Source organism: Helicoverpa armigera, chromosome 1, assembly GCF_030705265.1.
Source record: "Helicoverpa armigera isolate CAAS_96S chromosome 1, ASM3070526v1, whole genome shotgun sequence".
Taxonomy (NCBI): domain Eukaryota; kingdom Metazoa; phylum Arthropoda; class Insecta; order Lepidoptera; family Noctuidae; genus Helicoverpa; species Helicoverpa armigera.
In genome coordinates, this window is record NC_087120.1 from 9,612,624 (window position 1) to 9,636,736 (window position 24,113).

At 38.7% G+C, this 24,113-nt stretch overlaps 2 protein-coding genes across 8 annotated transcripts in view; one reads left to right on the forward strand and one right to left on the reverse strand.

Moving 5' to 3' along the window:
* LOC110378229 (circadian locomoter output cycles protein kaput) overlaps positions 1 to 6,252 on the forward strand; it is a 28,742-nt gene extending 22,490 nt beyond the window's left edge. For all 7 annotated transcript variants that reach the window (XM_049839094.2, XM_049839061.2, XM_049839232.2 and 4 more), the window contains exon 14: positions 1 to 6,252. In XM_049839094.2, the coding sequence (XP_049695051.2) occupies positions 1 to 156 (156 nt within the window). In that variant the 3' untranslated portion in view covers positions 157 to 6,252.
* On the reverse strand, positions 6,242 to 23,772 carry LOC126053463 (multidrug resistance protein homolog 49). The gene is made up of 26 exons (XM_049837206.2): positions 23,597 to 23,772; positions 22,604 to 22,652; positions 22,192 to 22,388; positions 21,712 to 21,856; positions 20,684 to 20,784; positions 20,282 to 20,453; positions 19,568 to 19,692; positions 19,140 to 19,335; positions 18,795 to 19,019; positions 18,451 to 18,637; positions 17,923 to 18,065; positions 17,627 to 17,835; positions 16,709 to 16,803; positions 16,456 to 16,635; positions 16,236 to 16,348; positions 15,985 to 16,125; positions 15,720 to 15,902; positions 15,326 to 15,529; positions 15,120 to 15,249; positions 14,489 to 14,684; positions 14,248 to 14,410; positions 13,962 to 14,156; positions 7,582 to 7,791; positions 7,354 to 7,500; positions 7,165 to 7,273; positions 6,242 to 6,979 (listed from the first exon to the last, which is right to left on the reverse strand). Exons 1-26 carry the CDS (start codon positions 23,623 to 23,625, stop codon positions 6,891 to 6,893), a joined length of 3,933 nt encoding a protein of 1,310 aa, XP_049693163.2. The 5' UTR covers positions 23,626 to 23,772; the 3' UTR covers positions 6,242 to 6,890.
* Positions 23,773 to 24,113: the final 341 nt, after the last annotated feature.

Below are 24,113 nucleotides of genomic sequence, written 5' to 3' on the forward strand. Positions count from 1 at the left end.
GTTCAGGGGCCGTACGTGCACCCGGAGGATATTCAGCAGAACCAGCGTATTCCGGCACAAATAGTTTACGAGGGCGGCAGTTCACGCGCCATTACCGGCTACCCGCAGCAGCTGCCGCCGCACTCGGGCGCTCACCACCAACACATGCCACAGTGAGCTGACCGATCCACGACCTTATTTATAACCTATACTCCGTTTGAATACGTACTCAACTAAAGGTTAACAATCTTGATAGGACTTCTTTCCTAAATATTATCGCCTAATTCGCAAGATGGCGCCCGATTCTCAAAAGGGCCTCTAAGTAGTAAAATGCCTAATTCGTGAAAGGACTCATTCGTGAAAGAACTAATTCGTAAAATGGCTAATTCTCCAAATCAGCAACTTTTACCAACCCATGCCATGAGTTAAGCCATGAGCATGCCATGAGTTAAGCGTATTTCACCCGAGCGTTTTTCTAAATAAAAAGTCATGTCAAGATGGTTCACCTTTAGTTAAGTGCCTGGTCAAACGAAGTATAGTTCAAGCGTACCATACGTACACTAACTTGCCAATTTGTTTACTATATTTACTAGTATAAGGCCGGTTTCACTGGTTACCAATAGTCACAGTTATCTGATAAATAATTTATGCTATCTGTCAGATAATAGCTCCTTAGTTGCCAGATCCTGTGAAACCAAAAGTTATAGTTTATCTGTCAGATCCTTCCTCCTTATTCTTGATAAGCTGTCAGCGACTTCATGAGTAACCAGTGAAACTAGCCATAAATGTAAGGAAAGCGCAGCTGACGCCATGTTCTTTATTGTATTAGATATGCTCGTTTGCAGCAAAACGTTATAACTTTTTATACCAAAACCTAAAATATTTACATACAAACGTATGCATCATACATGCTCAGGCGCATGGTAAGTTTCAATGGAAACACGTTTATTGATTTATATATTTTCTTGTTTCTTGTGTTAAAAGGCTGTGCAATATCTAACAAACTATTTAACTTTATGTAGAAAATGTACAAGGTTATATGAATTGAAGATTAAGTTATTATTTTAAAGAAATACATTCTTAGTAGACACTATATTCAGTACATATTGTTTAAAACAATTTTATTGTATTTTAGCTCTATTACAGAATCAATAAACCAAAGTGTTATTATGTTTTAATATCTACACGTTATTTGATTCGGTACGTGCCATTTATCGCGTATATTTCAGGCGTTTCTCAGAACATGTTTTTGTAAAATATAATTTTACACTTTTTGATCTCGTTGCTGAATTTAGTGACTAAGTAATTTTTTACGTTACGTTTTTGCGTTATTGTGCTCACGATCTACGAATTTTATTATTGTCAGTTGGTGGTTTCTCATACCTTACTTACAATTAATGTTTGCGGTATCTATTGTTATATATTAAAACTTTTACGTATTCACATTATGTTCTTTGGCTTTCTCTTTATATTATTCTCGTTTTGTTACATTTTATAGAATAAAATATATTTTTAAGCGCACTTGCGCTTTCAATTTGTTATTGTTATGCTTAGTAATTGTTCTGTATTATTTAAACCGACATGGCTATTTATGAAAACGGTTGACAGCATGGCTACTTAGGAATGTAAAATGTAATTTAAAAGTATGTAATCATAAATGTGCCCTTGTTTTAGTAAACCCAGGATTTCATCCGTGAAGTAGTAGTTAGGTCAATGATAATCTGCAAGCCTCCAAGTTGTATAAATAGCCATGTCGGTCTATATTATCACATTTGATTTTATTTGACAGAGTTTATCGAAAAGCAAATATTTTATTTTTGCTTCTTTGGCGTTAGTGGAATGCGTTCTCGACAGCCGTGCGCACAGTAGGCACGGTACTGAGAAGAAGCCGTGAGAAGTTACCATAGTGGCCAAAATGCGCGCAATTAATGAAAATAGTTGTATTATAAAATGTAGGAATGGACAACACCTGAAACTCATGCGCTGCTACATTTCATTTAGTTAGAGCACTCTGTCGTGATGGCTCCCGCATTTCTTTTGTCGGGACATCGATTTAAACAAGTTGTAATAGTGTAAATTCTAGATTGTAGATCGCCAAAATGCGTTAGCATGTATTTATATGAGATGTGATGTTGATTCTAACTAAATTAATCAAGTGGCCAATTAGGCGGGCGTGGGATTCGTACAAAGTCGTGCAAATTGAAGAGCTTCACATGCTGAATTTTATCCGGAATTGTGGCGTGGTTACCAGTTGTAGGCCTTTGTGTACCTCCAGTGGTTACCACGGCTAAAAGATTTTTATTACTAGACATAAAATTAATACGCCAAACACTCGTATTAACTGAATTTTATCATCATGCATCTACATTACTGCACACCATGATTGAAAAAAAAAAACTTTGCATTTATACAAACCAAACGATACTTATGCGATTACAGCTACAGGTATTCCATGATATTGAACGTATGGCTTTAGGTAGTCTCTTTTCTTTTGTCTAGTGTCAACAACAAGATAGTAGAAGTCTTTAGTGCAGTGGGTCCTTAATTTTCTTATATTTTGCCAGACCAATCTTGTTCGGCATGTGGAACTTTTCTTCGTCATACATAACGGCGGGTTGCGTCAAAATTCATGCGATTTTTACAAAATACTTTAACATATTACTCACGCTTGATATTTAAAATTAACAAAATCATCAAACAATGTGTACCTGTTACCTTTTATTCAATGTAGTGGTGAAGGAAACGTAAGTCGTTAATAGTAAGACGTAAAGCAAAAATCAACAATTACGAACTTGTAACATGATATTTTAATGCAATCGGCTGAAAATGACTAAAATTGTTGTAATTGATGTAAATATAGTTAGAAAAGAATATAAGTTAGCTAGTGTAAGTATATGTCAGTAGTGTACATTATGGGTGTATGATTCAAAATACCATTGACTACAAAGGCAAGGTAGAAACATTGCTGTAGCATGAAGGTGGTTCAATTTATAAGGTTTTGTTAACCCGTGATTATACTATGTAGTGAGCATAGACGCATTGAATTTACGTTCTTAAGTTCCCATTTAACATTATATATAAACTCTTTTGCAAAAAAAACGGGCACCTATGCGAAATCTTAGTTTTATGGACTTTACGTGTATTTCAAAGGGTTTTAATGATTGTAGTATGTTTCTAGCATCAAAAGAGTTAGCCGAGCATGCGTGAGAGTGTATCCTAAATTTGAATTTTGTACAATTGCTAAGAAATTGGTTAAACCTTGTTTTGGACTAATTGCTGGCAGAAAGTTCGTCGGTGTTTTGAAAAGTTTTTGAAGTGATTTTCAAGAAAATGATAATGCAGTTTTAATTAATGATTAATGTACTTTTTTGTAAGATCAAAACATTTTTGAAAAACTATGCGTATTTGATAAAATTTTCACCTGCTCTAAATGGGCTATGCTGATGATTGATGGCTATGTTAAGAGTTTCGGTATTTTAGTGTAAAGCGTTCTATTGTTTAGGTATTGTACCCACGTGTTTTAAAATATCGCTTTTTCATAAATAAACACTATTTAGAAGAGTATCAGTACCTTTGGCTGCGACAAAACCAATTTAAAGTAAGCAGTGCCGATCACAACCCGTCTCCTATCGGACTTTGACATTTAAAAAATACCAAATTTTGTGATAAATGTTAAAATTAACCACATGAAAAATGATGAAGAGGGTTAAAGCTATCTAAAAAGTCAAATTATTGCCCCGTTGAAGCTCTCGCTAACTCCATAGGTATCGGGTTACTAAACGACGATTTAGCTGAAAGGGAGTCAAAAATTCAAAATTATTGGCCAAACGTATGTTTCTTAAGAAATGAGCAGATAGCCAATTATTGTTATGATTTAAGCAGGAAAGTGCTGCAGATGCCAGAAAATCTCATTGTAGGCAAGTTTATTTAATGAAATGACCGTGGGATGAAAACACGCTATTTGAACACTCAGACTCATAGATCTTCAGAGGTCTACGGAGTTTCCCAAGAGGCGAGGTTGTTTAAAAATCAGCGGTTACGAGACCTTAAGACCTCGTGCTCACGGTCTATGCGCTATTTTCTGTATTTAGTGGAATTTAAAGACTTTTAAAAATGTCAAAGTCCGATAGGAGACGGGTTGTGATCGGCACTGCTTACTTTAAATTGGTTTTGTCGCAGCCAAAGGTACTGATACTCTTCTAAATAGTGTTTATTTATGAAAAAGCGATATTTTAAAACACGTGGGTACAATACCTAAACAATAGAACGCTTTACACTAAAATACCGAAACTCTTAACATTGCCATCAATCATCAGCATAGCCCATTTAGAGCAGGTGAAAATTTTATCAAATACGCATAGTTTTTCAAAAATGTTTTGATCTAACAAAAAAGTACATTAATCATTAATTAAAACTGCATTATCATTTTCTTGAAAATCACTTCAAAAACTTTTCAAAACACCGACGAACTTTCTGCCAGCAATTAGTCCAAAACAAGGTTTAACCAATTTCTTAGCAATTGTACAAAATTCAAATTTAGAATACACTCTCACGCATGCTCGGCTAACTCTTTTGATGCTAGAAACATACTACAATCATTAAAACCCTTTGAAATACACGTAAAGTCCTTAAAACTAAGATTTCGCATAGGTGCCCGTTTTTTTTGCAAAAGAGTGTATTTCATATCGGTTAATTTAGTTTATGCAGCAAAATTAAGCAACTGTGTTCGGATACCATTGGTCAATTATAAAATATGCAGCTACCATGAATATTTCCGAACTGTTGAGCGCGTCGCAATTTTAGTTTACTTTTAAGTGACAAGAGATGTTTCATCAATTTATTTTTAGTTCTGGGTCTTATTGGTCCGGTTAAAATATTCATTATATAATTTGTTATTGAATGAGAAACCCATTGCAACATAGTTATACTTGTAGAGGTGTGTTAAGAATAGCATAATTTATTTGATTCTTTGTAACTTAAAATGTCGTCTATCCAATTTACATAGCAAGAACACCTAAGAGGTATTATAGATTAAAAGTCTACTAAACGAGTGAAAGTGATTACCTAACAGAGGGTATGTTACAGCGTCGCGCAGGTAGTGATGGCAAGGTAATATGCAACACCCATTTACTGTTTCCTTTCGCTGCCTTAGCTTTTATTTTCTTATTTGTTAAAGTACAATTATTTTGTTAAAATCTTATCACAAATGCATAGTGGATAATTGACACTAGTCGTTGCAATTCAATGTTGGGTTCGTCCACCCTAAGGCTGCGGTTCCACTGAGGCGGAGACGCGCGGAGCGGAGAGGAGACGTGTGGGGATCGACCAATCACATTACATGCAAAAGACGAGATGTGGATTTCATGTAATGTGATTGGTCGATCTCCACACGTGTCCTCTCCGCTCCGCGCGTCTCCGCCTCAGTGGAACCGCAGCCTAAGTGAGCAATGACATTGGCAGCGCAGTCCGCTGACGGGTGACACGAACACAGTGACAACTAAGTGCTTGCTCCCGCTGCTCGCCCGCTGCCGTTGTAATTGCACACCAACTCATGTTATGCAGATTTTGTTCCAAGTTCATGTTCTTATCCTTATCACCTAGTGGTTAAGCAAGGGAATAAAAAATATAACCAAAATTAAAAGATTTTTAAGAATGTGCATTAAATACAATACACACACTTTATGTAACATAATTGTTTTTTACGTGTCTCTCAATCATTTTATGATCTAATTCTTTGATATTATTTCCCATTACTGTAAAAAATAAACATAGATGTATATACTTTTCTATTAGCTAATATTGTTCGCAGTGTTAAATGTTTTTATAACATTGCTTACGATTGAGAAGAGCGCAGTGTTGTGGTACACGAACAATAGCAGTTAGTAGTAAGCGCAACGTTTTAACAGAAGTATGTTATGTAAGTTAAAGAGTTGATGGAGTTGGTACATCTGTGTATTTTACTGACTGCAACCGTTAGAGCAAGATCCCAGAGCTCCAAAACATATTTTTGAAAGACAAAGCAATGTCTGGGAGCTCTGGAATTTGCCAACAGAATGCCTCAACACTGCTCGTTCCTCGCTGTCAGCGGCTGTTTTTGTTGCTTAAGCTTTATCTAACATCGATACAATTGTACTACATTTAAAAAGTTACAGGGTATTGCCAAAAAGGGAAAGCATCGTGAAGTGATATTGTGAGTTAGATAAGTAGCCCATTACTATTGTGAGAGACGATTAATTGAAGATATTCAAAATAAAACAAAATATGTAATACAAATATTTATTTTTTATTTTAAGTCAATCAATCAAAATAAATAACAAGTAGACTATCTACAAATTCTTATATTGCTGATATATGAATTTGTAGATCGCTTGCGCGTAACCATCTTACCACACTAAGAATAAGTAATCCAAGGTTGGAACAAAATCCGCGAATGGAATCTAAAGTTCCCACTAAGGTCACCTCTGACAGGACACAATGTAATGAATTACAAACGCAGAGAACACGCCTTATTCACACATAAATAAAATACATTCGCAAATAACACAGGAATTTCGATAAACTTATATTAATTTGTTACCAATGTAGATGAAAAACGGGCCATAACACCGTCTGTGTGTTCGTGAGTCTTTCAGACATTTAATATCATATCTGGTTGCTGTTATTTATGGGCTATCGGCGAGTGTATATATAAAGTAAATACATATACATACATAAATCAAGTGACCAAGAACATCCACAATTCAAACGTGTGAATCTTGAGCTACCACGAGGGTGATGGGAATATCGTAGCCAATAATAATGTCATAGTGGTTGGAAGCAAGTTTGGTAATAAATGCAAGCCGATTAAAGTGAATTTTCGTAAGGTATCAGAAAGATCCACCGTTCTAAAACCTGCATTTCTCTTATCGTATTCACGGGCTCTCCTGTCCTTTACACATCTTCCAGTAGTTGCCTTTTAGCTGTAATAGTTCTGCATGAGTTCCCCGTTCCACTATTTTACCTGAGGGCAATAATAATTACAAATAGGTAGGTAAACATAGAAGTCAATTCACATTGATAAATATCTTAAGCTGCCTCCTAGCGGTGTTTTTAAATGTACTTGAAATAGAATTTTAATCATATTATTTTGAATGTCTGTTCTTACAGATAGTATGGTATTACAATTTTATTGGTCTGCGTATATACCTTTGTCCAGCACACAGATGAGGTCCGCGTCTTTGATGGTGGAGAGTCGATGTGCGATTGTGATACACGTGCGGCCCTTGGCTGCCTTCTCTAGCGCTTCCGAGACCGCCTGAAAGGTAATCAATATGATTGAATGAGGTCAGAATGTTTGGAGAGTTATTTGGTAGAGGGTCGGTAGCAATGTGTTACCCGCTCGCTGTTGGCGTCGAGCGCGGAGGTGGCCTCGTCGAGCAGCAGCAGGCGCGGCGACCTGATGAGTGCGCGCGCGATGCACACGCGCTGCTTCTGCCCGCCCGACAGCTGCGCGCCGCCAGACCCCAGGTTCGTCTCGTAGCCCTGCGCAACGCCACAACTCGCAACTTTATTCAACCTCTCTTGATCAAAGCGGATCACAAAGCATACAACACAATACATTACCTGAGGCAGGGAGGAGATAAAGGTGTGTATGTTTGCCGCTTTGGCAGCTTCAATGATCTCGTGCATGGAGACGCTTCGGGAGTTGTCTCCGTAGGCGATGTTCTCTGCGAGCGTGCGGTCGAACAGCACGGGCTCCTGTTGCACCACGCCCAGCTGGCGTCGCAGTCGCGGCAGCGTCATGCCGCTGCGGTTGTCCAGACCGTCTAACTCCTGCTCAGATAAAGCGATAAAAGATGTTACATATAATAACAAAGGTAATTATATTGGCCTCATTGATTATAAAGGTGAGTATAGACTACAACATTTTCTGGAGCATCATCAGCCTATCGCAGTCCACTGCTGGACATAGGCCTCTCCAAGTGCACGCCACTGAGATCGATTTTCGGCTTCTCGCATCCAGCTCCTGCCAGCCGTCTTGCGCAAGTCATCACTCCACCGTGCCTGAGGACGTCCTACGCTACGTTTGCCGAGGAGGTTTTTCTGGAGCATTTCTGTGTAATGTAACGTTCTTGCGAATGCTCGGACTTATGTTACGGGTAAATGCTCACAGCGAGCGTGCTTTTACCAACATATCGTTGTACCTTGCGTTCATTCTTTTTTTATATGACCTACAAGTTGGATGTGCTGGGTTTAGCGTCGTGGCTCGACGAAATGTTATACCATCATACTCGTTGGTTTGTAACAAAGAGGCGAGCGTGCTCGACGTTTAGTTCGTAAAAGGATGATACACTAGAACATATCATGGAGCGGCTCGTTGTTCTGATACAAGTAAATGTTGTAGTCTATACTCAATATAAGCTCAAGAATATCGTGCTGTCATATGGATATTTTTTTTATCGCCAGGATGAACTCTTCATAGGTGCAGCGTACGTGTCTTGGTTTATCCTTCAATTGAATAGCTTCTATTGTATTTAACATTTTGAGACTAATATTACGTACCTTATTAAAAACAAAATCTTACTTTAAAATAAAAGTCAAATTATTCTAAGTGTTTAATAAATATAACTTTACTTCAAAGCGATTGAAAATTGTTTACTCTTCTTCTTCTTCTTCTTCTACACATTCTTTAGGAGGGGGCGGTGGTGGTGGTTCGTCATCTTTTTTGACTCTCAATTCTCTCTCTCGCAGTCTGCGTTCCCTTTCAAACTCTTTCATCCTTATCACGTAATCTTCTTGTTCGCATGTTAGATAAGCATGTCTCTCGTGTGAACAAAGGAACAAGAGAGGCATATTTTTATAACGACAGACTTGGTACTCCAACAATGGGTCGATACAGTAGTCTCGTTTGTTGACTGGGATCTTGGCCGAACTCATAGCTTCCGGGGTAGCGACCACAGCCCTCTGTGCTCTTTTGTTTGCGAAGCCAGCATTTGGGTTAAAAGTAGGCAGCTGGTCCGCTTGTAAACCCAGATGTCTAGTCCGCAGCGTGCCGATGAAGTTCCCCATGTCAATAAATTAGGGTAATATGTATGACAATAGTCTGATGTATAGAAAGTTCCAATCGAATCGATCTATATTTTCAATAGTTGAGTTGATATGTCAAAAAAATCAATAGTTGTCAAAATGATTACGTCAAAAAAATATAGACTCGGAAAGAATAGGCATTATAATGACTAAAAAGAGGTTTTCGTTGAAATAAGATCAGAAAAGTTTAAGGCGTTCGCCGCAGAGTGTTTCACCATACCAGGGGTGCCGAACCTGCCTAGGATCATATTTTTTTAGGTTTCCATTTTTTGCATTTTTGTGTTATTATTAATAATGCCCCGGAATAGAATGATAGAATATATACCTACTGTAATATGCATATCAGGCCCTTTCATTTATTACCTAATTAAACTGGTGGCTTCACTCTTTGGATCATCTATAAAACCGTATATATTTAACAAAGATATATTGCTAGAAAATACTCTTTGAGATTTCTTTAATTTTGCCTTATTTTATAGTTCATTTCAGGAAGTATTAAATGTAGTACTAATATGCACTGATTCCTTTAAGAGTCCTGTAAGAGTGGTCTTATCTTGATTGATTTTTTCACAATAAACTTGAGCATATGGTTAACATTTCAATAAACCAACTTCCCCCTTTAAGGGACATAACAAACCGACAGCAAAGTCTTAAAAAGTTGCTACATTGTTGAATGATACGAGCCTCCGACCGTTTTTTAGGGTTCCGTATCTCAAAAGGAAAAAACGGAACCCTTATAGGATCCGTTTGTTTCCGTCTTTTTGTTTTTTTTGTTTGTTGTCCGTCTGTCTGTCTGTCTGTCTGTCAAGACACTTTATCTCACGCGTGGACGTATCAAGCTGAAATTCACATGGAACACTCAAATCTATTGTCCCTTTAAGCTGTGAAAATATCAAACTTCTAAGCCAAGCCAATCAAAAGATACAGCCGATTATGTCGATATTTTCAAAAAATTTTCGACACTCGCAAAGGAATCAAAACCTACAGGATACTTCCCGTAAACTCAGAATCTTGAAATTTGGCATGAAGCATTGTCCAACTACAATATAATCCATTGTACAATATAATAAAAATATTTTAATAAAATAAAACTCTATTTAACTATTCCGGGTTACTCTGCAGAGCGGCTAATCCCACTGTCTTTGGGAAGACGGGTTGCTGGGTAAATTTTCGTTCGGGCAAATAATTTTCCATGCATCCATAGCCTCGGCTAAATACGGCACCTCGAAATCAGCCAGTGTTGGAATAAGGATATTCCTGGCTAATTTCTCAGTGCCGTGAACCGAGGATATGAATGCCGGTAAATTAATACTGGTAATATTACGGACGCCGAGACCTCCCATCCGGATGGGTAATGTGGCTCGCTGCCAGGCTCGGTCGTCCAGGGCCACATTGAGAATGGAACTGAGGGTATAGCGGATAATTTTATCGATTGGGTCTTAAAGGTGGCTATTTTTAAAGAGATGAGAAGAACGAAGGTAATGTGTAAATTTAGGACCAAAACAGCAGTGTCGAGTAATTGTGATGGCCGAATGCATTGTAATTTTCTGTAGGCGTTCCGAAATATCATTGAAATTATCAATCTTTTCCGAAATTAATGTAGAAAAAGATTGGTCTAGGATGAGAGCCCCAAGGAGACGGAGAGATTGTTTATCTATAATTTTAATCTGTGGTGCTAATGATTGAAATTTGGATATTGTCATTTGTCTGTCAGTCGAGTCAGTAATAAAAATACATAAATAATTGTAATTTCCTATTGTTGTCGACGATTATCAGACGGCTTGCTTCCTACTGGCGAAGCGGAACCGGGGGGAGTAACGAACGAACTCGCAAGCTCTAGCCGCCCGCGGGCGCGAAGGCAGGCGGTTGGTCAAGGGAAGAGGTATCGCTGCACAGCGAGTGGCTGCCGTGCGCCATACGCACGAGCGCCTAGGTGCTGTTCGTTTACTTCTACTTCTTATATTAATTGCAAAATTTTACAAAGATACATTATAATATATACAATTATGGCTACAATTGTATTAATCGTCAATGAAAATAACGTTTTACATCAAATAGTTCCTATGCCTTCAGATGGAAGTTGTTTATTTCATTCAATAGCATTTTCTATTTACAATTCTACTAATTTGGATCAAACACAATTACTACGAAATTCAATAGTTAATTATATTTATGATAACTGGGACGAGTTTAGTTTGTATACGAGCAATGCCCGGGGAGATCCTTTCTAAGAGTACAAAGCTACAATGCTCCTATCCTCCAGTTATGGCGGTAGTGCTGAGGTGGCAGCAGGATTTTTGTATCCAGCGAGGTTTGAAGTGTATGAACGTAATACGGGTATTCTGAGGGGTGTATTTGGTAGAGAAGGATATCCAATAAAGCGATTACTTTTTTCAGGTAATTTATCATCGGGTCATTATGATTTTTGTTCACCAATCGGGTCCGAGGAATTACTGAGTAATACATACGATAATACGCAGCAATGCTTCGTAAATAAAACACAAGATTCTAAGGTTGGTCGTCCAAAACGTAATAAAGGTGGTCGTCCAAAAAAGTCTGTAAAGTCACGCTCAGAGCAAGTACTTGTACTTCTGTGTACTAAACAGAAATATAAGCAAAATCATCCTAAAATTAATAGGGCAGCTGTGGCGTGTCCTACGGCGCCGGACCTCGAGGAATCTCAAGGTCAGCATCTCGTTATCCCTGCTACCTCAGTGTACTCCATGACCTACACAGCTAAGTCATGTACGCCAATATCCATGACGTATACTCCTAAACACTCTGCGTCTTTAGTAGCTTCGTCTAATGATACACTTTCTCAAAAAAATCTTTCTATTAATCGGAAGAGAAAATCGTCAGAACTTCAAGGTCAGCACCTCGTTATCCCTGCTACCTCAGTGTACTCCATGACCTACACAGCTAAGTCATGTACGCCAATATCCATGACGTATACTCCTAAACACTCTGCGTCTTTAGTAGCTTCTTCGTCTAATGATACACTTTCTCAAAAAAATCCTTCTATTAATGGGAAGCAAAAATCGTCAGAACTTAAAAAATACAATAAAGAGAAAAAACGTGAATCGAGAAACAAAGAAGAAGTTAAAATTAATGAGAGTATAAGAAACAGACTCTCAAAGATATTTCAAAGATCACAAGAATCTACAAGGAAACGTAACAATGTACGTGGTCGTGACACGGCTGCTCATCGTGTATTACGGGAGGACTCTGTATACAGAGACAATGAACAAGCTCGTGATACGGCTGCTCGTCGTGTATTACGGGAGAACCCTGTATACAGAGACAATGAACAAGCTCGTGATACGGCTGCTCTTCGTGTATTACGGGAGAACCCTGTATACAGAGACAATGAACAAGCTCGTGACACGGCTGCTCATCGTATATTACGGGATGACCCTGTATACAGAGACAATGAACGAGCTCGTGACACGGCTGCTCATCGTATATTACGGGATGACCCTGTATACAGAGACAATGAACGAGCTCGTGACACGGCTGCTCATCGTATATTACGCGAGGATCCAATGTATAGGGATGAAGAGCAAATCCATAATACAATGAGGGTTTTCGAAAATGGCGTCCACGAGGTGGCAGCACCGAGTCGTCAGATCCAGGTAACTGTCAAAGTGCTTATCTTTACTATGAATAGTGAACGATTTTAGTGTTTTTTTATTTTATAATTAAAGCACTGCATTATTGTTTTACTATTGCGGTTGAGTAAATGAAAAAAACTAAATCATATTGTGTTAACAAATTTTTCAACAAGCTTTTCCTTAGTACCAGTGACTTTTGCACCCTCTCTCTTAGCTCAATTTTTAGTTCGGAAACTTTATTCTGACCGTAGTCCATAATAAAATCAATAACACTTCCAATATAACAGAATTTCAATAAACAATAAGTTCGGCACCTACAATTCCATACTATTTGACAGCTGTTTGGACCAGACGCATACGTGGCGCCACCCGGTGGCAGAAAAAATTTCAAAAACCCTCATTGAACATCAATTAAATAGGCATAATACAGATTATGTTGAACGTGAAAAAGAGACACGTAACTTTAGAAAAAAAAATTACCTACGTGATTGGATGGCCGTACGTCAAAATTTTTTTGATAACATCGCAGATGGTCACACGAATATCTGTTCCTGTTGTGGTCGTTTGTGGCACAAAAATTCGCTTAGAGTTATGAGAAAAGAACAGATGCCTGAAACATTTTCAGATCACAACTTAAATGATTTATTTCTAATCAATACATCTGATGACTGTGGTTCATTTTGTTACACATGTCAAAAATATCTAAAAGAAAGCAAAATACCACGGCTTGCCATGTCTAATGGTTTAACTTATCCTGTAATTCCAGATGTTCTGCAACGACTTACTCCACTTGAGGAACGTATGGTATCACCACGACATGTATTCCTTAAAATAGTTAGGCGAGGTCAACGTCTCGGTTTTCAACATGGATTGGTAGGGAACGTAGTGAACGTTCCAGTTGATGTTAATACTATGGTCTCAGCGTTACCAAGGCATGCGTCTGATAGTCACATAATAACACTTGTTGCTGCATTTGATAGATATTTTTCCTTGAAAACTGACAACAGTTAAGTACAAAACACATTCAGTATCCCTATAAGAGATGTGTCAATCCGCCGATATGTGAATGTGAATTAGAAATCTCACATTGAGCTAATGGCACCCTGGCATGGCCGAATTTTTAATTCAATATTCCAGGATGACGGGTGACTTAAATTCGATCTGTTAATAATAAATAATCTTTGTTCAGGACCACCCACACCACACACACTAGGCGACATGCGTAAAATTAATCGCAAGTTCGCCACCAAAACACTACATTAAAATTATTACAAAAAAAGCTTAGAAAATTATTGCACAACTTACAATTGTTCCTGAGTCAGGGTCATAGAATCTCTGGAGTAGTTGCAGCACGGTGGACTTGCCGCAGCCAGACGGACCCACTAGAGCCACAGTCTTGCCGGCATCCACGTGCAGGTCTATTCCTTTCAGTACCTTCTGGTGTTTTCGTGTTGGATAGCTGAATTCTATGTCCTTGAGGGTAAAGTTGCCGGTAGCAATCTATGGGATCGAGAGATAGAACATTATTAAAATGAGGCTAGACTGAATTATGACCACTCAGAGTGCAAAAATCGCGCTAAAATATACTTGCCCAATCACTTTTATCGGAAACCCCGTCATGTGTTTTAACCAGTGGTTCTCTGTTGATCAGTCCCAATATCCTTGATGCTGAGGTTTTTGCTGCATTGAAACTCGTTGCGTATACCAGCGTATGTCCAAGCATGTAAGCTCCAAACATGACACATTCAGTTACTCTGTGAAAAATACATTTTTTTGTGATTTGTTGGTTGCAGAAGTGTTGATGGTTAAAAAGAAGTTAATGCAACCCTTACAAAAGAACAATTTTGTACTCCATCTCTCCAGTAGATATTAGTATGGTCCCATACACTATGGCGCTACAGAAGGCTATCATGGGCACGTATAAACCCAAGCCCAGCACCAGGCCACGCCATCGCGACTTCTTCGCCACAGCATCACAGGCGAGCGTCAATGAATCGCGAAACTTTTCTAGGAAAACTGTCTCTATACCTGAAACAGTATCGTAGAGTATTAGCAGTTTAAAAAATGCCGCGAAGCTATTGGTCTATGCTGCCACAAAAAGAAATACAGCACTTGTTAGTGCCGTACAAACAAGCATTGCCGAAAACATTTATCCAATACTCTGCGGGTAACAATGATGATGATAAACTATAAAATAGTAAACTATTGAGTCCATGCTTGGTTATGCTTCTCTTGGTCTGTCAGTCTTGTTTGAGGATCTTGGTCAGCATTAGGGTTAGGTACGTATGAAGTGGATGATTTGCCTTCACCAGTTACAGTGAACCGTATGTCTTAGGTACTGTCGTAGAGTTATTCGTAGGTGTGTTCTTCTCTTAATTACTTCGTTTTGTTGGTGAAAGAACGTGCCATATTTTACTTAGCAGGCATATAATAATGTTATATATGAGTAATTAGTAAACTCACCTAAGCTCTGTACAGTTTTGATGCTTACGATGGCTTCTGTCGCGACTCCAGTAGCTGACTCCATAGCGTCTCGCTCATCAGATTGAGATTTTTGGGACATCTTACCTTCCAGGTAAATGCTGCCGATCATCTGTAGAATATATTCAACGTTTTAGTTGAAACAAATGTGACCTAATTAATGCAGTCAATATAGTAACGTGACTCACAATTGGTAGAAACGCAGTGGCGACAAGTGTGAGTTTAACGTTAAAAGCTAATCCCATTATAACTCCGATAGCTACGGAACTGACTCCCTGAAGAATGAGACCAATTCTCATGCCGGTGGCGCCCTGAACTTCTGCTGCGTCTCCACTCAATCTTGCACAAATCGCTCCGACTGTGTTGCTTTCTTTATCATAATATCCTATTTCCTGTAAAAAAAATAAAAACAGTAAAAACTCAATTAAGTAACTGAAAAATTGATTGTCTTGATCGGACACGTTATGTGCCTTGAATTTATCAAAAACGTAGAGATATCACTCAAAAAGAAAGATGATGTTGAAACGCATAAAAAAAGACAGGAAGAAATAGATGAAATTGTGTCGATATAGCAATAATTACCTGTCTAAGCAAAGCTTTGAAATACGCCTCTCTAAGCCTGGTAGTCATTTTCAAACCAGCCGTGGTGAAGGTGCTGCTCTGAAGACACATGGACACGCCCGCAATGGCAGCCACCAATACGAACAGACCCGCGTATAAGTCGCCCAGATGTATTAATTCTTCACGATTAGTTAGTGCAAATATCTAATAAAAATAACAATAAATAAATTCAATTTCATAGTGGTTGGCTATATTTTATTCCATACTACATTGTTAATTTTCTTACGCCACTGGTGAATCCAAAGAGTAGTGCGAAAGCTGGAAAGCAAGCACCTTGGAGAAACGCTGCGATGGAACCAATAGTAATGTAAACCCACTCCGGTGAGTTTAATTTCAATATTTTCCATCCACTCATTGGTACGGCTTCCTACAAAAAAAAACAAATCAGATATATACTAATTTGATTTCTATATTAATATAACAATCCGTAAGATTCGGCAAGAAAGATAAAATCTGATTTAAAAAGTAGAGACGTACCTCGACATCATCTTCTTGTTTATCTTTATCCGAACTAAACAAGAAGCCCTGGTATCCTATTGACAAGGCCGATGTTATTGACCCTCGTGGCGTTTGCATCCATTCGTGAGATTCTGTCAAATGAAGGTACAAACTCTGAGTGAGGTCAGGAATTCTTCACCATAACTTGTGGGTAAAGTTGTTAGGTATATCTTGCATTATATGAGAAGGCATTATTTACCTATCACAGAGTTTTGTTTACTTAGTCGTCTTCTTTGGGCTTCCCGCTTCTTAGTATCGGAGCGTACCACAGGAGTGCCTATGACGCCTTCTGGCTCATTTTCTGGTAATTCCGGTAAATGTTCAGGTGATTCGGGTTCACCTTTTTGTTTATTTGTTGTGACCAGCTTATAGTAAAAACCTGCATTAAGATGTCTATATTAGTAGGTAAAATTACTTACTTAGGTACTCACTATTTCAAGACACCGCCCTACCTTTAGCTTTCATTAGTTCTTCGTGAGTTCCCTGTTCTACAATAGCACCTTGATCCATGCAAATGATACGATTTGCATTCAATATTGTGGACATTCTGTAATATATAATAGAAAAGGTACAAAATAGTGGATAAATGATAATTATCTATACATATAATAAAATGATAGGAAAGTCAAAACTGTACATTGAATATTTTTTTAAAAGAATACTTGGGGGGTGATCCATAATCGATTCTGAACCCAAATATGTAGTTTTTAGAATTTTTGTCTGTATTTCTGTTTATTTGTTCAACAAATTTTGTTGGTCTGTATGTTTGTCCCGGATAAACTCAAAAAGTACTGCATGGATTTAAATCAAATTTTGCATGACTATTACCTGGGGGCCGGTTCAACACATAGGCTATATATTATCACGCTATCACTTACGGGGGTTGAGCAATGAATGATTAAATAAACGAAATTCGAAATTCTATATTGCTCATGCAGACGAAGTCGCGGGCAACTGCTAGTAGTACATAAAGCAGGTTTGCGATCGCGATGTATAGTATGTATAAGTATGCTCGTACCTGTGTGAGACCATGATGGTAGTCCTGCCGAGGCTGGCGCGGTCGAGCGCGGCCTGCACCTGGCGCTCGGAGTGCGGGTCGAGCGCGGAGGCGGCCTCGTCTAGCAGCAGCACGGCCGGCTCGCGCAGCAGCGAGCGCGCGATCGCGATGTATAGTATGTATAAGTATGCTTGTACCTGTGTGAGACCATGATGGTAGTCCTGCCGAGGCTGGCGCGGTCGAGCGCGGCCTGCACCTGGCGCTCGGAGTGCGGGTCGAGCGCGGAGGTGGCCTCGTCTAGCAGCAGCACGGCCGGCTCGCGCAGCAGCGAGCGCGCGATCGCGATGTATAGTATGTATAAGTATGCTTGTACCTGTGTGAGACCATGATGGTAGTCCTGCCGAGGCTGGCGCGGTCGAGCGCGGCCTGCACCTGGCGCTCGGAGTGCGGGTCGAGCGCGGAGGTGGCCTCGTCTAGCAGCAGCACGGCCGGCTCGCGCAGCAGCGAGCGCGCGATCGCGATGCGCTGCTTCTGTCCGCCCGACAGCGACGCGCCGCGCTCGCCTATCACTGTGTCGTAGCCCTGTTGCAAATTGTTCATTCATAACATAGTGCAGCTATGTTGCTTTGATAGTACATTTGTCCCAGAAGCTTTAAAAAATGTTCAAACCTTAGGCAATTTCGTGATGAAATCATGCGCGTAAGCCATAGTTGCAACTCTCTGAACTTCTGGCAATGTTGCCTCCGGGCAAGCGATGGCAATGTTTTCAAAAATCGTTCCACGAAATAACACTGGTTCCTGACCTACAACACCTGAAAGTTACCAGATATATGTTAGGCAACAGAAAGTCATAAATAAAGTCTCGATTTGGAGCAATTTTTGACATTCGAATCAAGTTGCATGACACGCCAGAGATATTGAGAAGCTCATGCTCAACTCTACCTACCATCTTAAATAGTTATGATTGCTAAGTCAGCAAATCGTAAAGATAATATTTTATGGAGATAGACTTCAAATTTTACTAAATAACCCCTATTTTAAACCACCTTCAAAATAAAGGGAGTTCTCAATTCGATCGTGTACATGTATTTTCTTTCATATTCTCCGCCCATTCTGCCTTGGATTTTGAGAAGCTTTGTTGAATTTTTTTTTTGTCCAGGTAAACTATTTTTACCGATTTATTTGCAAGGTACAAACCTAACGATGATCGCAGCCATCCTAGGTTAAGATTTCTTAATTCTCTGCCGTCCAGTTTCACGGAGCCGGAGTGAGGATCATATAGGCGTTGTAATAGTTGTAATATCGTTGACTTCCCGCAGCCGGATGATCCCACCAAAGCCACACATTCCCCGGCTTTTATGTTAAGAGAAAACCCTTTCAGTACCTGATAAAACCAAAACCGTATTAAACTAGCTGGATACTCGAAACACAAGTAGGTATTTCGAATTAGAAAAGAATGGTAAAGAATTTCAATAAAAAAATGCTTTTGAGACTTCACATACTATTCTCAAAATCATCGTTGTCTTCTAAAACGTATCTACCTGTACGTTCGGTCTTGAAGGGTAGCTAAAGTCTACGTTTTCCAGAGATATGTTTCCCACAACTTTGCGCGGTTTGATTCCTTGCTTGCTCAGGCTATCTATCTTGGGCTCTCGCTCCATCAGGTAGAAGATGCTAGCTGCAGCGCCTCTGGCTGCCGCGAACGCCTCCACGTGGGGCACACACAGCGTGATCGATTGAGTGGCCATGTATATGCTGAACAGTACCTGTGGTACATTTACCATTATTAGTGACATGTTTTGGACTTTGGAAATTACATTTTGGAGCAAAATCAAAGCAGTAGGGTATGGTTGTAAGAATAATTATCACGAATTCTCTCTACTTACACTGAAAACAACCCCGACAACGTATCTCCGTTCTTCTTCTGGTTTCTCGCGATCATCCAGCACCAGGCGGATCCCGTAGACGAGACCAATCGCGTTGAGGCAGTAGGTGAGGACCCAGTTGAAGCCATTGCCGATGCCTGTGTACAAGCCTCGCTTGCGTCCGTACTTCTCAGCTGGGTCCAGTAAAGACCTGTACCTGTAAAGACATTCAGTGCTTTTTAGCTATTTTTATTTTGGAGCGATTCTTTAGAAATGGTAACCAAGTACAGCCGTACAGCAGTAAGTGACAGTTTCGGAAAAGCTTCTCGTAGGTGCTTTCAAAATGTTAAAAATAACTTTCGGTCAATAAAGTTCATACCAAAAAGATGTTGTTATCCTATGTAAATAAATAAATAATAATAAATATAAGAATTCTTTGAAGTCCTTACATTTTAACTTCTTTTTCCTCTCCGCCAAAGGCTGTCACAGTCTTCACTGACTTTAGAATCTCCTCGGCGTGTTTTCCAGCTTGACTGTAAGATTCCATCTCACGTGCTGATGATTTTGTTTGGTACTAGAACAAAATAGCCGCTCTTAAATAAAATGCAAATAGCTTAATCCTATTGTTACCATATGAAGTGTCTTTCTCTTACAGATATGAGTTTTTACAGATCACTTCAATTACCTATATTGATTTGTAAACTTAGTGTAGAGAGGGTATAGATCTGACAATTATAGTGGTCACATGCTTTTACTTAGATAAGATAAAACATTTCAGGAAACATGTATGTTATATCTGCTCAGGCACTCACCTGCCTATTAAGGAAATGTTTATTAATACTCGTCATGAAATTGAATTGCCTCTATCATCAGAAACTTTATGAATGTTGACATAGCTGAGATAAGACACAATTTGCATTGTAAGGAATGACATAGTGGTTTGTAGTTTATAGAACGAATATTTATGATAGGAAAGGCTGAGAATGACTTCAGCACTAGAGTGGAGCAAAAAACCTTGCAATTTAAGTTAAGTGGCTAAACATAGGAGGAATGGAAAATTATAATAAAGATGCTAAATAATTTTATGAATTAGTGCTGAGATGTGGTTCTATTAGGGTAGTCCTGGTCCAAAAGCAAATATTTCGGATGTTAGGAAGACTCACGTTGGAGAGATAGACGGAGGCGGCGACGGAGAAGGGCATGACGGTGATGCAGGCGAGCGCCAGCTCCCAGCCCAGCGGGACGGCCGAAGCGATGGAGATGATTGACGTGCCCAGCAGGTTGCCCACCACGGCTAGCTTCTCGCTCATTCCCTCTTTAATTTTCATTAGGTTCCTGTGGGACGACGCTCTTATTAAACCTCTATGTAAACGCCAACTAGAACTGTTAATGTTACAGCCTTTTTATTGTCCCACTGCTGGGCACAGGCCTCCTCTCACACGGAGAAGGATTGAGCATTAATCAACTAGAACTACCTCTGAAAATATCCCTCATAAAGTCTTAAATGTCATAAAATTTTATTAGTGAGGATAATCATAAAACCAGTGGAGCGTGAGGAAACTCACTCTGACATCTTGGACGCCAAGTTGAACTCGTTATCCGTGTCGAACCAGGACATGTCCTGGCGAAGCACTGCCTTTAGAAACCGCATTCGTATTGTTGTGATCTGTGAATAGAAACATCCATCATACAGACTTATTTTATAGAATCGCGATCAGAATGATATTAGTTCATAAACGAGTGACCATTATTTTATTCTAGCGAGATTTTTCTATGTCTCTTTATGCCGGCGATCCCTTGGGTAATCTTAAGTGACATTAAGTGCACTCTATGACGACGTTTTGTTAATAGTGGGTAAATAAATTAACTGTAAACTATGAAAACTTCAGGCCAATAACTAACAATGTAAAAAACTTCAGTTTCTACCTTTTCCCACTTGAATGGATCTATGCTAAAGATATCTACGTATCATCGTCGTGTATCTATTGTTTTTATCTATCTATAAGTGGAAGCTTTCAAATTAATGCATGTCTAGCCCGGTTATCTAAACCTAGGAAAAATAGTTTTTCCAAGTACCCATGTTATCAAGATGTAACTAACACATTTATTATTATTCAATATATAAAAAACTTAAATTTAATTAAAAAAATATTTACACCTACTATCTAAAATAACTTAAACAGTTAATATAAATAGACTGTGTTTTGTCCGGGTGCCGGGAGTAGTTCTTTCAGGAAGCCGGAGGAACCGCTTTCAGAAGCTAAACCTGCTATCCTACGAATATCCTATCCTATTTCCTACTAATATTATAAATGTGAAAGTATGTGAGAATGTATGGATGGATATGTATGCTTGTCATTCTTTCACGCAAAAACAGCTGGACCGATTTGGTTGAAATTTGGCTACTTTTATTATTAACACACCATGCGAGCGAAGCCACGGGCGGAAGCTAGTTGTATATAAATAAAAATCATTTTAATTGCACACAGTGAACTATTTCCATGATTTGTTGGATTCCTCTAGGTTTTTCTCAAATAGCTGAATGAATGTTAAAATCATCGGAAAGGGATCAGGGTTCCTAAGTTCGTCATACCTGCCTGAGCGCGCTCCAGCCGATGAGCGCGACGGAGACGGCGCAGCACGCCATCGACAAGCCCACGGTGATGAACACGCCGATCACCAGCGCCGTGGCGTCCTCCACCAGAGCCTTCATGTTCTCCTCATGACTCGCGTTATTGCTGTACAAGAATTCAAATGTTTTACAAACTAGTCTGTATTCTTGACTGAATTTCCTCGGGTAGTTCTAATGTTTGTGTCTCTTATGAGTACTAACTCGTTTTGATATCCGATTTAATTAAAACCTTGATACTTGCACTTTTTGTCATTTGTTCCCCAAAATTAACCCGTTCTGGTTTTCGATCTTGGATAGGCTTTATGTTTACGTTTTGCTTTAAGTAATTTATAACCTAAGACAGCGTTAATGATATTAGGACATACTCTTAACCACCTTAGGCACCTCGAAGACTGAATTTTATTCTGTAGGTGTACCTTCATGTATTTACGAGTTACTTACAGTCTTCTTCCTCCTCCGAACAAAGATAATAGAGGCATTTCCGAACTAAGTTGGTCCTGGAAGCTAGTCCGTTCTACAAAGGCCGTGCTCAGTTCTCCAATCTGCAAGAGGTTGTAGGCCATACCCAGCCCGCTGGCCATGCTCACCAGGATGCCCACAACTGTTGCTGTGATCTCGAGGGCTGTGCCATATCGAAACTGTAAAAGAAACATTAAGGTATTTTGATCATACGTAGCTTCACAGTCATATGTTCGCATTGTAAAAACCAACACATTCTTACTTATCAATTAAATAATAAAAAACCATACTCTCTCCAAACATTACTCAAACTATACCTACCTATTAAGTAAAAAGTAAAATAGTAACTAAGTGGATAGGTACCTCCGTACCTGCCTACATAAATAATACTCACTATTTGTATGAAAGATATTTTAGGTTCTGTTTCTTCGGTATTTTCGGGCCTGAAAATAAAAATGGATTTTTTGTAAAACTTGCAAATCATAAATATGGAAATTCGTAACGATCATTTACATATATACTTTTAAGAAGATAAAGTTTGTGTGTTTGAGAGTTCACGACGCAGGGGTAATCTTTGGACTGAAAAATGCTTTTACTAATAGTGTTCCTAGGTATCATATTATTATGCTATATTTTACTCGAGTACAATACATAATTTCTTCTAGTTGCGCAGTTCGCAAACTTAACGCAAAGATACTTAAAGATATATACACAAGACATTATAAAATAGACACAATAAAACATTTCATAATTAAGAATATTTATTTATACTGTTAAATGTCTATTTAGACTACTATATTGATCAACGCATAGCATAAATGAAACCGCTTGAAGCAACTTTACGCAATCCTTGTGTACGCGACGTTTAGATTGTGTGATAGATATTAAAGTACCTATACCTGATTTAACTAAGCATACACACATATTTACCTCCTCCATATACCTATATCGTTTATAAGTAGGTATGTTGTACGCTATGACCAAAAAATATAAAAAAAGATCAAGTAAAAAACATTACATTACTACCGTCATTTAGTGGTTGCTTAAAAATAAAATCTTATGAATAGAAACAACTTAGGGATAAAGTTTACTTTGTGCTATTCTTGATAAGTCAGCGTTCAATAAAAAAGGGGTTCAATCAAAATAGTTAAGGGCCTTACTACAAAAACTTTAAACCCTGTTTTACACTTGTCTAATAAAATTTTGGCTGCAAAATGAACCATATGTCAACGTCATAATTTGACATTTTTTTAGACAAGGCATAAACTGACGTTTAAAAGTTTTTGTGGTAAGACGGAAATTGTTCAACACATGTAGGTACAGTAAGAAATCTCAGAATAACAACAAGATTACGCTTAGCTTATAACTAAATACTATCAAAACTCACTGTGATTGATGTTTTTTCTTGAATCCCATTTTGGTTGAAGTCCGTAAGGCTATTTAATTTAACTTCACTGTATAAATTAAAAAGTTACGGATTAATATTTGGTGCGTGAACCGCGGCGAATAATCACGCATCTCACGTCGCGATAACTAGTGTCGGCACAACACCCACATTATATTTATACATACCTTTTACAATCCCGTTATCTACGACAATTACAATACTGAAAGCACTTCAATTGTATTTGTATACTTACATGATTATATTAAGTGTTTGTTAAGTCTTAAACATTTATGGTAACACACCACTAGGAATTTCCTGGCGACCGACGCCGACGTGGCGGGTGTAGTGGATTTCCCTGATAACTGTACTAATCTGTCTGCACTTTGCTTCAAGAAGATGCTTGTAGTATAGTTCTTATCATCTTCGGTAATAAAGTAATTTAAAGGCGCCTCCATCCGATCCGACAAGTAACATTATCGTTTCTTTGATCGTCCTCTTCCACGTTATCTATTAACTT

What these genes read in the sequence shown, in the direction of transcription:
- LOC126053463 (XM_049837206.2), bottom strand. Translation starts at nt 23,625, where the DNA reads ATGGGATTCAAGAAAAAACATCAATCACA. An exon ending in CTTCAAGACCGAACGTACAG is followed by an intron (nt 18,638 to 18,794) that starts GTAGATACGTTT and finishes TGGTTTTATCAG; the next exon opens with GTACTGAAAGGGTTTTCTCT. An exon ending in TCATCACGAAATTGCCTAAG is followed by an intron (nt 17,836 to 17,922) that starts GTTTGAACATTT and finishes AATTTGCAACAG; the next exon opens with GGCTACGACACAGTGATAGG.